Source organism: Symsagittifera roscoffensis, chromosome 10, assembly GCF_963678635.1.
Source record: "Symsagittifera roscoffensis chromosome 10, txSymRosc1.1, whole genome shotgun sequence".
Classification (NCBI taxonomy): domain Eukaryota; kingdom Metazoa; phylum Xenacoelomorpha; order Acoela; family Convolutidae; genus Symsagittifera; species Symsagittifera roscoffensis.
Window position 1 is genome coordinate 8,566,323 of NC_087071.1, and position 13,666 is coordinate 8,579,988.

A 13,666-nucleotide genomic window follows, 5' to 3' on the forward strand; every position below is an offset into this window, starting at 1 on the left:
CTCAGTGCCGTGTTGCATACAGCAGCAATGGGCGTTTTTGATCATCATGCGCACAGTTGATTCCTTTGCGTTTAGGTTTTTTGAATGCTTTCATCCGTCTGGTAGAGCTAGCAGTTGAGCAAAATTAGGCTTGGTTAAGCAGTAATTGGTAGCTGTTAGATGAAGCTAAAAAATGGCATTGGATGTGTAATATTTTGCTCCAAAGATAAGTCGCGTTTTTTGGTATCGCTCGATAGCATTTTTGTTAGGCCAATGGAAGCGAAAGTTTCAATGTTGGTGTTGAAAAAAAAACAGATTTGACGTAGTTTTTTTTCCAGGTCAGAAGTAGGACATTTCCTAAAAAGTTGTATGTTTTCCGGATCTTTCTTTAGCCGTCTCTGCAGTGATTGCAGTTGAGTTTTTGATACCGGATAGTTGTTGGGCATTTTTTGGGCGTCGCTTTTCCGCAGTAGATTTGTTTTGTAGCCATATCCGTCGTGCTCAATGCTTTGTTCCATAAATTTTAGTTGTTTTTTTACCCTTATCAGAGAATGCAGCTTTGTTTTCTTCCTTAATGCCTGATCCTTCCATCTTCCAGGATTTTTTTCCACTATTGCAGTGAGAGTAGCGTCTTCTAGTTTGGTTAAATCAATGAAAATGGAAAAGTGCGAGTTTGACTCGGGAATAATAGATTTCTGGTTAAGCAGGCCAGTGATTGAGGAATCTGATACTTTCTTGACAGCGTAAGAGATTCCTGTAGAACATTTCCTGGTATCGTGCTCCGCATTTCTCCAGAAAGCATCTACGCCAAGCAAAACTTGCACTGTGATGTCGCCTAGATCAGGAAAGTTGACGTGTTGAAGGTGATTGTAGAGTAAGCACGTGCTGTTAAGGTTGTTTGCGTCGATGGAGTCAAAACTCAGAGCTTCCACTGAAAAGACTGACTATGGGGTTTTAGTAAAGCTTAGTAAAGATAATGTAGGCTTAGTAAAGTTGGGTGGTCCGATACTTGGCCGGACCAGAGCGGAAAACACTTTGTCTTTTCTAAAAGCGCCTCTTACGCTAAGCTGTAGATCTTGGCTTGGTTTACAATGAATTGTTTTAGTTATTTTGTTGACGATGTATGAGCAGCTGCTGCAATAGTCGAGAAGGGCGTAGAAGTCACGTTTGATGCCATTGTTGAAAAGTGTTATCGGCATAAACTGCTTTTCATTTTTGATGTTACTCATATTTTTGATTGTATTGTTGCAGCGCAAATGTAAATGTGCGAGAGTATAAATGCATATAAAAGTAAATACATACAGGGACAGTAGCCAAGCGTATACATGGTGCGTCCCGGCGGGTTTGGCGCCGGTTCGAATCCCGACTAGGTCATTTCCTTTCTAGAACTCGAATGTGCACCGAACTTGATGGGATGCTCCGTAACCAGGTTCGGTCCCCCCAAAACCCATTTTAACCGTCTTTTCGCTCTAATTTGGTTCAGCCTTGGTTAAGGCTGACCTTTAAAAAGAGCAATTTGTCTCAAGGACAAATACTGGCCATTTTTGCAGCTTGCTTTGAGTTATGCAGTTTATTGTGGCCGATGTTACCGATGATAAAGTTTGTTAAAATTATCGTTATATTTTCAAATTTCCGTTATATTTCCGGAGTTATTTTGCCGAGAAAATACTCATTAATTAAAGTGTTTAAAAACCGTTTTTTTTATAATCTTGGAGATTGACGCGCACATTTTGGCGCCCCACAAGGGACAGAAGTCTTTTCTCACGAAGTCGACACAAGGGACAGAAGTCTTTTCTCACGAAGTCGACACAAGGGACAGAAGTCTTTTCTCACGAAGTCGACACAAGGGACAGAAGTCTTTTCTCACGAAGTCGACACAAGGGACAGAAGTCTTTTCTCACGAAGTCGACACAAGGGACATTGCTTCAGGTTTCAGTCAGAAATTCAACAGTCTTGTGTTTATTATTCCTGAAAAATTGATCCAAGAAGAAAGTAATCGAATTAAATCGTTGCAAATCAGATGACAATCAGTTCAGTTACGTAACTATTTTGGATGAGCCTGATCAAATTCAAACTAAAGTTAGAAAAGCAGTTACAGGTTCGAACCCACGACTCGGAATCTAGACCGGGTGTGTCGAATCTTATCAACATTTTAGCGTCTCTGAAAAATCAATCTATTATTGACTCGCTGAAAGAAATCGAGTCTATGAATACGCTGCTACTGAAAAATCTGGTGTCAGATACCATTGTAGACCATTTGAGTCCCATTCGAAAGTTAGCATAGCGTACCCAGTTGGCCGACAGACGACTTAGCAGACGGACGAAAAAGCAGACTGACTAGCGGAAGAGAGGCCTGTTCAGGTGTCCTGATTGCTGACTTTTGGTCAAAGTGGAGCTGTGTTTTTCTCGACACCCGAAGTTTTTGGATTTTACCCGGTGACGCCAATCTCCAAAACCGTCAAAAACTGTAAGACTCATCTAGTTTTTTATAATTTTTCTTTTGTGCAATAAAATTACATACGGTGTCTGATTGTGTATCCCAACTCAAAGCAAGCTACAAGTGGTAATTTTTTCTCGATACCAAAAATTTTTGGGTAATTGTGAATGGATTGAAAGTCCAGAAAAACGGAACATAGACAAAAGGTACTGGACTAGTTTTTTGGATTGGTTTGCGACTCGAACCTGCTGACCAAAATTTTCCGAAAAATTTTGGGAAAAAAGTAAGAAATTTCCAAAAAATCGTCAAAACGTCCCCATAATTCTGCGAAACTGTGCTGTAACATGACACCAACCTTATGGTAAGTGGTCTGGTAGCGAAATATCAGGCAAATTAAGTTGAGTTTTTTCATCCTCAGGTTTTTTCCGCGTGTGTTGTTGGAACTTAACCGATTTGCCTGATTCTCCAACCCCATTGGTAAACTTAAGGTTTACAACGACTTGATACCTGTTTGCATCCGTTCGCTTTTCAAAACATTCGTTTCGCAACGACTGACTAAGTGGTCCGGGACGGTAAAATTAAGCAAGTTAAGTTGTTGTCTTTCATCCTCAGGTTTGCTCCGCGTGTGTTGTTGGTTTTCAACCGACTTGCTTAATTCCCAAACCTCTTGGTAATTCGTCGAGCTACTAGCCGATTAGTAGTGACGCACCGTCGTACGATCGTTCAACAAATTTCGTACGCCGTAACATCATCCTAAGTGGTCAGGGAGGTGATATTAAGTAAGTTAAGTTGGTTTTATTCATCCTCAGGTTTACCGCAAGAAACTGGCTGAAATTGAGTTAAAGGAATTCGAGTTGGAAGAAGAGCTTTCTGCAGCAAGTGAGAAGATAGGAAATGCTAGCGTAACACATGTTGACCCACAACGTACTGAACAATGGGTAGAAAACGTTGTCACTGAGCAAGAGCAGGCCGAAGTTGTTGCAAGCTCAGAGCAAAGTCATCCAGTAGTCGAGAGTTCCACTTTGATTGCTACTGATGTTTTGCAAGGGGTTGGTGCCGTCGTCAGCGGGGGTGCCGTCGTCAACGCTGGTCAAACCACATACAGTGAACCGGGAGGCCACAATAGGAATCGAATTCAGGCTCAGAGATCAAGTTTGGTCCAATCGCGTCTGTCATTGCACTCAATCGAGAACCCATCTAGTTTACCACAGTTCGTTGCCTCCAGCTCAAACTTTGTTACTCCACACTTAGCGTCAACACCTCATGCTGAAGTTTCGCAAAATCACAATCTGATACCACAAGCAGGTGGTAGCATTCCCGCTTCAATGCCCTTTGGTAATCCCACCATTAATGTGGCACCGCCTTCTGTGTCGACCGTTACTAATCCAGTTTCGCTTCCGGCGAGTCAACCTTTTGTTTCTCCATTAACCGTTCCGATTCCCATTTCGCTTCCGATTATTCAACCATTTGTCCCGTCAACCGTTCCTATTCCCTCTTTGCTTCCGGTCAGTCAGCCACATTCCGGCCCCGTTTCAACTGGGTATCAGGCGCCTGCAGCGCCATCCCATCAACCTATAAATGTTCCAAACAACCCAACAAGTTTCTCAAGTGAACACTATAACCCGTATAGCAGTTTGTGGAGACCTGCCGCGACTGCGCAAACGATGCCAGTTCCTCAATACTGTGCACCGCCCTCAAACGTTTTCTCAGTGACAACTCCTGTTGTTCCACCAAACACCGTAGTTCCTTATACAAGTTTTGGGACTGTGTATTACACCCAGCCGCAAACTCATCCAGTTGTTGAAACAGCGCATCAAGGTTATCCACCTACATATCCTGCGCCCACTACGGGCCCGTCTTACGTGCCTAATAGCGACGAACAACCCATCTCGGCGAGAGAGTTAGCAGACATCAATCTGCATAGCCGCAAAGACCGTCTACCGGAGTTGAAATTGGAAGTGTTTGATGGAGAACCACTTAACTGGTATGAATGGTTCGGGCAGTTCCAAGCAACAGTTGATTCGGCTATGCTAACTGATGATGAAAAACTCAAATATCTGAAAACACACGTTAAAGACAAAGCCAAGAGTGCAATTGCGGAATACGGCTACAGTGGAGTGTTGTATAAGGATGCTCTAGCAACTCTCCAGAGAAAGTTTGGGCAACCTCATGTTGTAGTTGGTGCACATTTGGATAAGTTGAAGAATTTTCCCGCATTGAAGATGCACAACTCTGACCATGTTATAAGTTTTTCTGCGGTGATTTCTGGGCTCGTAGCTGTTTTTAGGTCTTTGTCGTTCAATGACGACTTGAAAAGTGTGAACCTATTAAATCAAGCCGTCAGTAAGCTTCCTCCAAATCTAAAAGAGGCATGGTCCATGCATACTGTTAGACAACATTGGCAGCGATTAACATTGCTAGACTTCAACGATTGGCTTAAGAATAAGGCAGAAGGCCATGAGCGATTGAAATCTTTAGTCAAAGTCGAGCAGCCAGTTAAACAAAAAGTAATTACAAAAGTGCTTGCAGGTAACACTAAGGTAAGTTCTAAGGATGAGAAAAGTAGAGAAAAGACGAGGTTTCCTCCATGCTCGCTATGCAAAGGGCAGCATGCACTCTGGAACTGTTCCGTGTTCAAAGAGAAAAACGCAACACAAAGGGCTAAATATGTAGCAGAACAAAAGCTCTGTTTTTCTTGTTTACAAGGCAACCATACCTTCCGAAAGTGCCAAAAGGCAAGAAAATGCCCAAAACAGGACTGTGAGAGCACTCACAATGTGCTTCTTCATGGAGCCGAGAAAGTTTTCCCGCCCAAAGAGGCCGACCGATCACCATCAACTCAAACTAATACAAACACTACTTCTGCAAACAACGCAGCTTGTGTTAAACCTTGTGAGGGAACTGCAAAAGGTATTCTTCCCGTTGCGTTGGTAGATGTGTCCTCTGGTTCGGAAAATTCGAATGCACTAGCACTTTGTGACACCGGTTCCACTCATTCTTGGGTTTCCGCGGCACTCGTTGAACGTCTGAAATTAGTTGGCACGCCCGTAAATGTTACGACCGATGGTTTTAACTCAGCCAAGGTATCTAAAACTCAACGAGTTCACTTGAAAGTTTCCGCAAAACCCAATGAAAGTGAATTTTCGTTTTCGTTTGTCGCTTTCGTTAAGCACAACATGTATATAGGACCCGATGTTATAAACGTTTCCGAATTGCAGGTCAAATACCCGCAACTAGCCCCGTTAAAGACGACTGCGTATAATTACAAAGAGATTGAGATAGTTATAGGACAGGACTTCTATCATGCGATAAGACCCCTCGAACATGTCTTCGGAGATGAACTTGACTCACCGTGCGCCGTCCGACTTCCGATAGGTTGGGTCATTAGTGGTCCGTCTCCTGATCGTTCGTCCTTAAATTCTTCTTCCTTTAACTGCGTTACGGACGATATTTCTCTGACCGACCAAATCAAAACTTGGTATGAGTTAGAGTCGTATGGTGCGTTCAAGCAAGTAGATGCCCGTTCCGCCGCAGACAAGCGTGCTTTGTCGATCCTAAAAACTGAAACCGTTCACGATGGTGAGCGTTACACTGTACCGATGCTGTGGAGTGATAATGATGTTAGCTTGCCTAACAATTATTATTCTTCATTAGCCCAATTAAAGTCGTTAGAGAAAAGATTAGATAAAGATCCGTTACTTCGCAAGAAGTATACCGAAACAATCAGAGAAGATATAAGTAAAGGATATGTCATAACCGTCAACCCGCACGATCCCAGCTCACGAGCCGAACGTGAGTGGTATCTTCCACACCATCCGGTTTTGAACCCGAACAAACCCGGCAAGGTGCGCCGTGTGCTCAATGGAGCATCCAAATTTCATGGCACTTCCTTAAATAGATCTCTCTTGGTTGGCCCGGATCTCCTTCAAAATCTTATTTTTGTACTGTTGAGGTTCCGTCAACACAAGTACGCCGTCTCAGCGGACATAGAAGGTATGTTCTTACAAGTTGGAGTACTTGCGCGAGATCAACCGTCTCTCCGTTTTTTGTGGCGGGAGGACCCCACTTCAAGTGTGGTGGTTCACCAATACACCCGTCATATTTTTGGCGCTCGTGATTCGCCAACTTGTGCGAATTTCGCGCTACAAAAAACTGCTTCTGATAATCAAGCTGAATACCCCGAAGCCGCTTCAGCCGTTGTCCAGAAGTTTTACATGGACGACTATCTTGACTCGTTCGAAAATACCGCTGACGCTCTTAGCCTAAGTAAAGACTTAGTCGCAATGCTCAAATTAGGTGGGTTTAACCTGACAAAGTTTGTTAGCAATGTACCCGAAGTTACAACCGCTCTTAATCCGGACAACCGTGAGTCCAACCCGTCAGTTAAGGATATTTGTAAGAGTCCAGACCAATCGTCGCATGTTCTTGGTCTCAGGTGGGATCATGTAAAAGATACCCTAGTAGTAAGTAGAGGTGTTGATCGACCACTAGATAAAGCTATTACTCAACGCACCGTGTTGAGTTTTGTTTCCTCAGTTTTTGATCCAATAGGACTGGTAGCTCCATATACTGCGAAAGCGCGCCTTTTACTAAAAGACATATGGAGAATCAGTGGTCAAAAGTGGGATGATGATCTCCCAGAGGAAATTAAACAACAATTTCTAGATTGGCACTCAGGACTTCCACTATTAGGTACTCTGACGATACCTCGTAGCTACTTTACCGAACCGTTCGACCGCTGTGAACTTCACACGTTCGGTGATAGTTCGCAGGACGTTTTTTGCGCCGTATCGTTTCTCCGAGCCCGACTTGCTAAATCGCAAAAGACCGAGTTAGCTTTTGTATTTGGGAAAGCCCGTGTAGCGCCTATGAAGATGCTCTCCATTCCCAAGTTAGAGCTTCAGGCTGCTCTGCTTGCGACTCGACTCAAAGAAGAGATTTTGAAAGCGCTTACTTTCAAAGTAAGCAATGTATTCATGTGGACTGATTCTACCACCGTTCTCCAGTGGCTTAACTCGTGCAACAAACTTCCTGTGTTTGTTGGAAACCGCACTGGTGAAATCTTGGAGTCCACCACCATTGATCAATGGAATCATGTACTCAGTGGTGATAACCCAGCTGATACCGGCACACGAGGGATTTCTTCGGAAGCCCTCAAGGATAGCAGCTGGGTTAGAGGCCCTAGTATATTGAGGACATGTGATTGGCCATTCAAGCCGAACACTGATGTCATCAAAAAGATCCAATTAAAAGGCCCACTCTGTGACATTGATACATGCCTTGAGACTGCATCTACGTTTGTTGTTGATGCTTCATCTGAGAAAGCGCCGTCGATCCGTCTGTTTAAAAATTGGGATAAATTCAGCTCAATTGTAAAGTACAAACGTGTTTTAGCGTTTATGCTTCGTGTGCTACCATCGCATAAACACTTCCGTACAAAAACGCTTGAAATAACCGACCCGTCCGAGTTAGATATTGCCGAGCAGAAACTCATTTATCTCGCTCAGTCCGAATCATTTCCTGCCGAAGTGAAAATACTTCAGTCCGATAAACTGATAACAAAGAAAAGTCGGATTGCTAAATATTCTCCGTTCATCGGCCCAGCTGGCATCCTGCGTTCAACTGGACGTATCAGCCGTCTTGTTGATACCGACTTTGATAGCAAACATCCAATAATACTGGATGGTCGACACCGAGTTGCTCATATGTTGATTAGGCATATGCACTTTCAACATGCACATCAGGGGTTGGATTACATGCGTGCTGTCGTTCAGTTGAAATTTATTGTTCTGAAGTTGCGCTGGTTACTTGGGAACATCGAAAATACTTGCATAACATGCCGTAAGCGCAAAGCAAAAACAGTTGTGCCCATTATGTCTGACCTACCAATTGAAAGACTGGGTTACAAGCAGCCTCCCTTCTCCAACACAGGTGTTGATTACTTTGGCCCGTTTCAAGTGCCAATACGCCGAAGTACCGAAAAGAGATGGGGTTTCCTATTTACCTGCCTCACGACTCGAGCAGTTCACATCGAGTTGGTTCCATCTCTCGATACTATTTCCTGCGTCATGGGCGTAGAGCGATTTATTGCAAGGCGAGGTACCCCCAAAACCATTCTTTCTGACAATGGCACGAATTTTGTTGGTGCTCAAAAGGAGCTCCTATCCCGTGTCCAAAATTGGAACAAAGTCGCCCCGGCCGTTTTCGTCCACAAAGGCGTTAAGTGGAAGTTTAACCCGCCCAGTGCCCCTCATCACGGTGGCGCCTGGGAGCGGCTAGTGAGAAGTGTTAAGCGAGTGTTGTACGACATATTAGGCAGCAGGAGATTAACTGAGGAAGTTCTAGGAACAACGCTCTGCCTAGTTGAACAATTACTTAACGCAAGACCGATCACTCCGGTCAGTTCCGATCCGCACGACCTAGAGGCACTCACCCCGAATCACTTCATTCTCGGTCACAGCGCAGCTAGCTTCCCGTCGCTAAGTTTCGAAGAAAACTTTGATCATAAAAAGCGTTACGCCAGAGCACAATCGTACGCTAACGCAGTTTGGTCACGCTGGCTGCGTGAATATGTACCATCTCTCAACAAGAGAGCAAAGTGGCATAATGATTCGGATGTCACACTGAAAACCGGCGACTTGGTTTGGGTAGTCGAACCCGACAGCCCACGTGGGCATTACCCACTCGCCCGTATTGCTAAACTACACTACGGCAAAGACGGATGCGCCCGATCCGCCGATATCAAAACTGTTGCGAGCGAGCTGACACGACCGACCGTAAAACTCGCACCTGTTCTTCCGTCTTTAGGGGCGGAGGATGTTGCAGCGCAAATGTAAATGTGCGAGAGTATAAATGCATATAAAAGTAAATACATACAGGGACAGTAGCCAAGCGTATACATGGTGCGTCCCGGCGGGTTTGGCGCCGGTTCGAATCCCGACTAGGTCATTTCCTTTCTAGAACTCGAATGTGCACCGAACTTGATGGGATGCTCCGTAACCAGGTTCGGTCCCCCCAAAACCCATTTTAACCGTCTTTTCGCTCTAATTTGGTTCAGCCTTGGTTAAGGCTGACCTTTAAAAAGAGCAATTTGTCTCAAGGACAAATACTGGCCATTTTTGCAGCTTGCTTTGAGTTATGCAGTTTATTGTGGCCGATGTTACCGATGATAAAGTTTGTTAAAATTATCGTTATATTTTCAAATTTCCGTTATATTTCCGGAGTTATTTTGCCGAGAAAATACTCATTAATTAAAGTGTTTAAAAACCGTTTTTTTTTATGTATCCTTAGCTTGTTTCGATGTCTTGGTTTATTTGGCTGTGCGGTTGGAACGGTTTTTTGGTGATAGGTAGAGTTGAATGGTGTTTACCTCCGCATTTGTTGACGAAACGTTGCCTGGCCGATGAGCTTTCACTACTTCTGTGTTGGCCTTAGCAGTTGAAGCATAGTTTATAATGTTTCACCAACTGTGCTCCTTGATCTACGGGAACAAAAAAGTCAGGCTCTTTAGAATATAGCGCCTGGTTAACTATTGGAATTGTAAGGATTGTTATTTTTGCAGATTCACCAGAAAATGTGTCGTAGTTTTGGCTGGACCTAGAAGTAAATTAGTTGGATCGTTTTTCGGATTGTTGTTGCTTCATCGGAGAGCGATTTCTTCCTGCTTGGTTTGAAGTCGATGATTCTATCTCCAGGTTCTCCATGCTCGCGAGTAGTAGTTTAAGTACTGCGGTAAAATTTTTAATGTAGCTCATACGAATTCGCTCGTTACGCAATGTCCTTCCCATGTCATTACCCAATTTATTGGGAGCTTTGAGCGCGCAAGTCGGCTAGGTCACTAGAATTCAGTTCAGCGGTGTAGCCGTTGATTTCGAAGTTGTGAACTAGTTTCCGTAGAAAAGCAGCGTATTCGATAAAGCCCTGTGGTTCGCTTTCTATCAATTTGTCAAATTTTGCGAGTTTTACTGAAGAACGCAGACACCCTTACTTTGACTTACCGTATCTACGCACTAATTCAAGTTTTGCCTGTTCGTAATGAGAAGAATTGTTTCTGTAGCTTTCTACGAGGATTTATCTTTATCGGTACTTAATGACTGCGATTGAAAAAAATTTCCCAATAGGGCTTAGGCGCGGGCTATTACTAGGTTTTGTTCCATCTGTGGTCGCCAATTTCTTAAGATATTTTCTAAGTCTTAATTTCAGTCTTTTTTTGCTTACAGAAGTCATTAATATTACTAGTCAATATCCAACAAAGCATGACATTATTTAACATTTAGACCGCGTTTTTGCAAAAATTAACATGAATTAGTCATGAATATGTCGAAAATTCGACTATCTTAACCTACATAACAATTATCTCCCTTTATTTAAAGGGGGGTTGATTTTTAAGCAGATCCGTGATGTTTTATGGTTGTTCATGCTTGACTTACGATATTTGACATTCGTAGAGGCGGCCAGGAGTTAAGCCCACAATTGTGTGCATTCGCACATCAATGGGCAAGTACACCTCAAAGAGCTCGTCTGGCAGTGTGATGTCCAGGCAATCCGACTCCATCGATGCAATCCTAAAAATAAAGTCCAAATTAACTAATGTATGATGTTGTCAATAAAAACCGCCCATATGACCTAAAACGACGCTCAAAAAGCTTGCTCCCCTCTTCCTTCCAATCCTACCTTGCATAAGCATAAACTTTATGTTTTAACGAGAAGTGTTACAAGTTTAATCATAACACCAAATATATTGCCATGACCTAATTAGTCCGCAAGCCAAACTTTGTAATAATCAGATTATGACAAAAACATAACAAGTAAAATTTCCAGGTGCTCAAACTTTTCAAGTTTTGATAGAAACGGGGGGCTAAAATCTCGACTCCGGTTGCGATTGTGTTTGAAAATTACTGTATTAAGCAAGCAGTGGTGAAGTGGCTAAATCTCCGCATCTTAAGTAAAAAATCGGTGATTCGGGGACCACCATAACACATGCTTATTTTCTGAGGATGATGCAACAATACCGTATCAAAAACCGTATTCGGTTGGTTTATTTACTCTCGAAAGGAGAGGGCGGCGTGGGGGGGCTTACTTGAGAAGCTGTAGGACAGGATACTCGTGGTTGTATTGTGTGGGGAGCTGCCAGTGAACGGTGAGAGAGTTCTGCGTCTCGGGAGGTGTTTTTCGGATCCACAGACAATCGTCGGCAAGGGGTTCCCAGAGAGAGCAGCCGCGGATGTTAGGATCCCCCTCACCATGTACCCAGTCCAGCCCTCGGCTCCAAATTGAAGTTCCTAGAAAAAATCAGACGATCAGCTTGAAGTCAGTTTTTGTTCCGACAATTGAAAATGGGCAGAAACTTTGTATTCGGGTAGGTTTTAGTTTTTTTGCTGTTTGTTTTCCACGCAAAACCAGGTGCCACAAATAGTCATCGGACTGGGTTGTGTGATTTATCATACTAAGGCCCTTTGAGTCCTGATTTGAACGACATCAGGAAATTTTGAAAATTTCGGAAACAAGCTCGAGAAGTTTTTTTTTATACAGTTTTGAGCAGAGTTTTGATTTCTTTACGTTTAAAGTACAACACGAATACCTGGTTGCCGTGCAAGTAGCATAGAAGATTCTAAGTGCGCAATTTTTAACCCATGTGAGCAATACCCTCAAATAAAATAAATGAACTATCTCCACCCCAAAACTCAAGCGCTAAAGTTGGCTGGCAAAAAATTTAGTCAAAAAAATTGAATTGGGCAGAAAGAAATAACTGGGCAAAATTGTTGTAAAAAGTTTCCCTTAAAACTGTATAATTTGAAATAACTGATAATCAGAAAATATTGTTTTTGTTGAAACATTCAAGGAAAATTTAAGTTTCCCTTTTCGTTTTGCGCAAATTACTAGCTTCTTTTTGGTTGAGAAGAAAGTTTTTTTCCTGTTGAAAAAATGAAATTTGAACACCCAAATCTGTTAGTGGGGAGATAATTCACTCGTTCTCGATTTTTTTAAACCAATTAGAAAAATGAGAAAAACGTTTTTATGGAGATCATTTGGATTGATCGTTTTTTAGTTAGTAAAAAGGGTTATATTTACTAATGAGCTACAAATTTATTTAATAATTAATAATAGGTTTGAAATATTAGCAATTAAAATAGCAGAAAAATTGGATTCGATCTTCAATCTGAAAGATTAGTCTGAAAAATATTTTTTTACGTATCCATTTGAGAATTTTTTTTTAAAGAATTGGTCTTCAAATCACGGCCAACAGGGTTTTAATAGGATACCACTTTCGATACCCCATGAGTTTTTTTTTGCAAACTGGGGAAAATATTCCTTTTGCTTTAGTTCCTTCCAACCCTTTTAGAGGCGGTCGTCGGAACAAAAAGCAGCAAAAAAAGTATTTTTAAAGAATTTTTAAAATTCAGTGTTGAAAAAAACGCTGGCGTCGACTGTCGACAACAATCTAAGAGATGACGAAAATCTAACCTCAACTTTTAAATTATGATTCAAAAACTTATAGTCTTACAACTAAAGTTTAAGTTTTTAGATGTCTGTCTATTACAAAATTTGGTATTATTGGGTGGAATTAGACAACGACATCAGTTTTCAATCAGAAATTTTAAAGCTCATTGCAAGCTTTTTCGATCAATATTTTAGATCTTTCACTCAAACTTTCAATCTCACCATGAAATGTATCAAAGCCAAAATTTCCGAATTTTTTATGTACACACTCATTTAAACAGAAACTGCTGGTTTTCTTGAGCTTTAAGCAGTCAAAAAGCATGGGGGTAAAAAAAAGCACAGAAGCTTTCAAGCACTGTTCATTCTGAAATCAAAACAAATAAGAACGAACAATTATTATTGATTACGTTTTTCCAATTTTTTCTGTGCGTAGTGTGATGAGAATAACCAAAATCTTCTCAAAAGGTGGGATACTTAAGCTAAACAACTTTTTTGCTATTCAAAACGAACAATAGTTTAAAAGAAAACATTTTTTGTTTTTCTCCAGCTAAAAAGTCTTTTTCTGATTTTTCAAATTTTCCCTCGTCTCATCCAATTTTTCATCAAAGTTTCAACTGGTTTTTCTCGACACTGAAAAAGTTTTGGATTTTACTTTTAATCGGTGGATCGCACTAAAAAGAGTACACCATGTTGTGTTACTCGAACACATTCGACCTTTTTTGTGATACCCGATTGAAGGCGGATTAAAAAAATTGAAGGCGGATAATAAAAAAAAACAAATCGTAAGAATTTTTTTTTGGTCGTAGCAAC

General features: G+C 41.9%; 2 protein-coding genes across 2 annotated transcripts in view; one reads left to right on the plus strand and one right to left on the minus strand.

Moving 5' to 3' along the window:
* Positions 1 to 13,666, plus strand: part of LOC134855191 (uncharacterized) — a 623,579-nt gene that overhangs the window by 139,790 nt on the left and 470,123 nt on the right. The gene's annotated exons all lie outside the window — the stretch shown is intronic.
* The window catches only part of LOC134855190 (uncharacterized), a gene marked incomplete at its 3' end in the record, with an annotated part of 44,646 nt that overhangs the window by 28,824 nt on the left and 2,156 nt on the right, over positions 1 to 13,666 (minus strand). Inside the window, 2 exon segments of the mRNA XM_063871633.1 lie at positions 10,846 to 10,980; positions 11,496 to 11,697. Of these exon segments, the coding sequence (XP_063727703.1) occupies positions 10,846 to 10,980; positions 11,496 to 11,697 (337 nt within the window).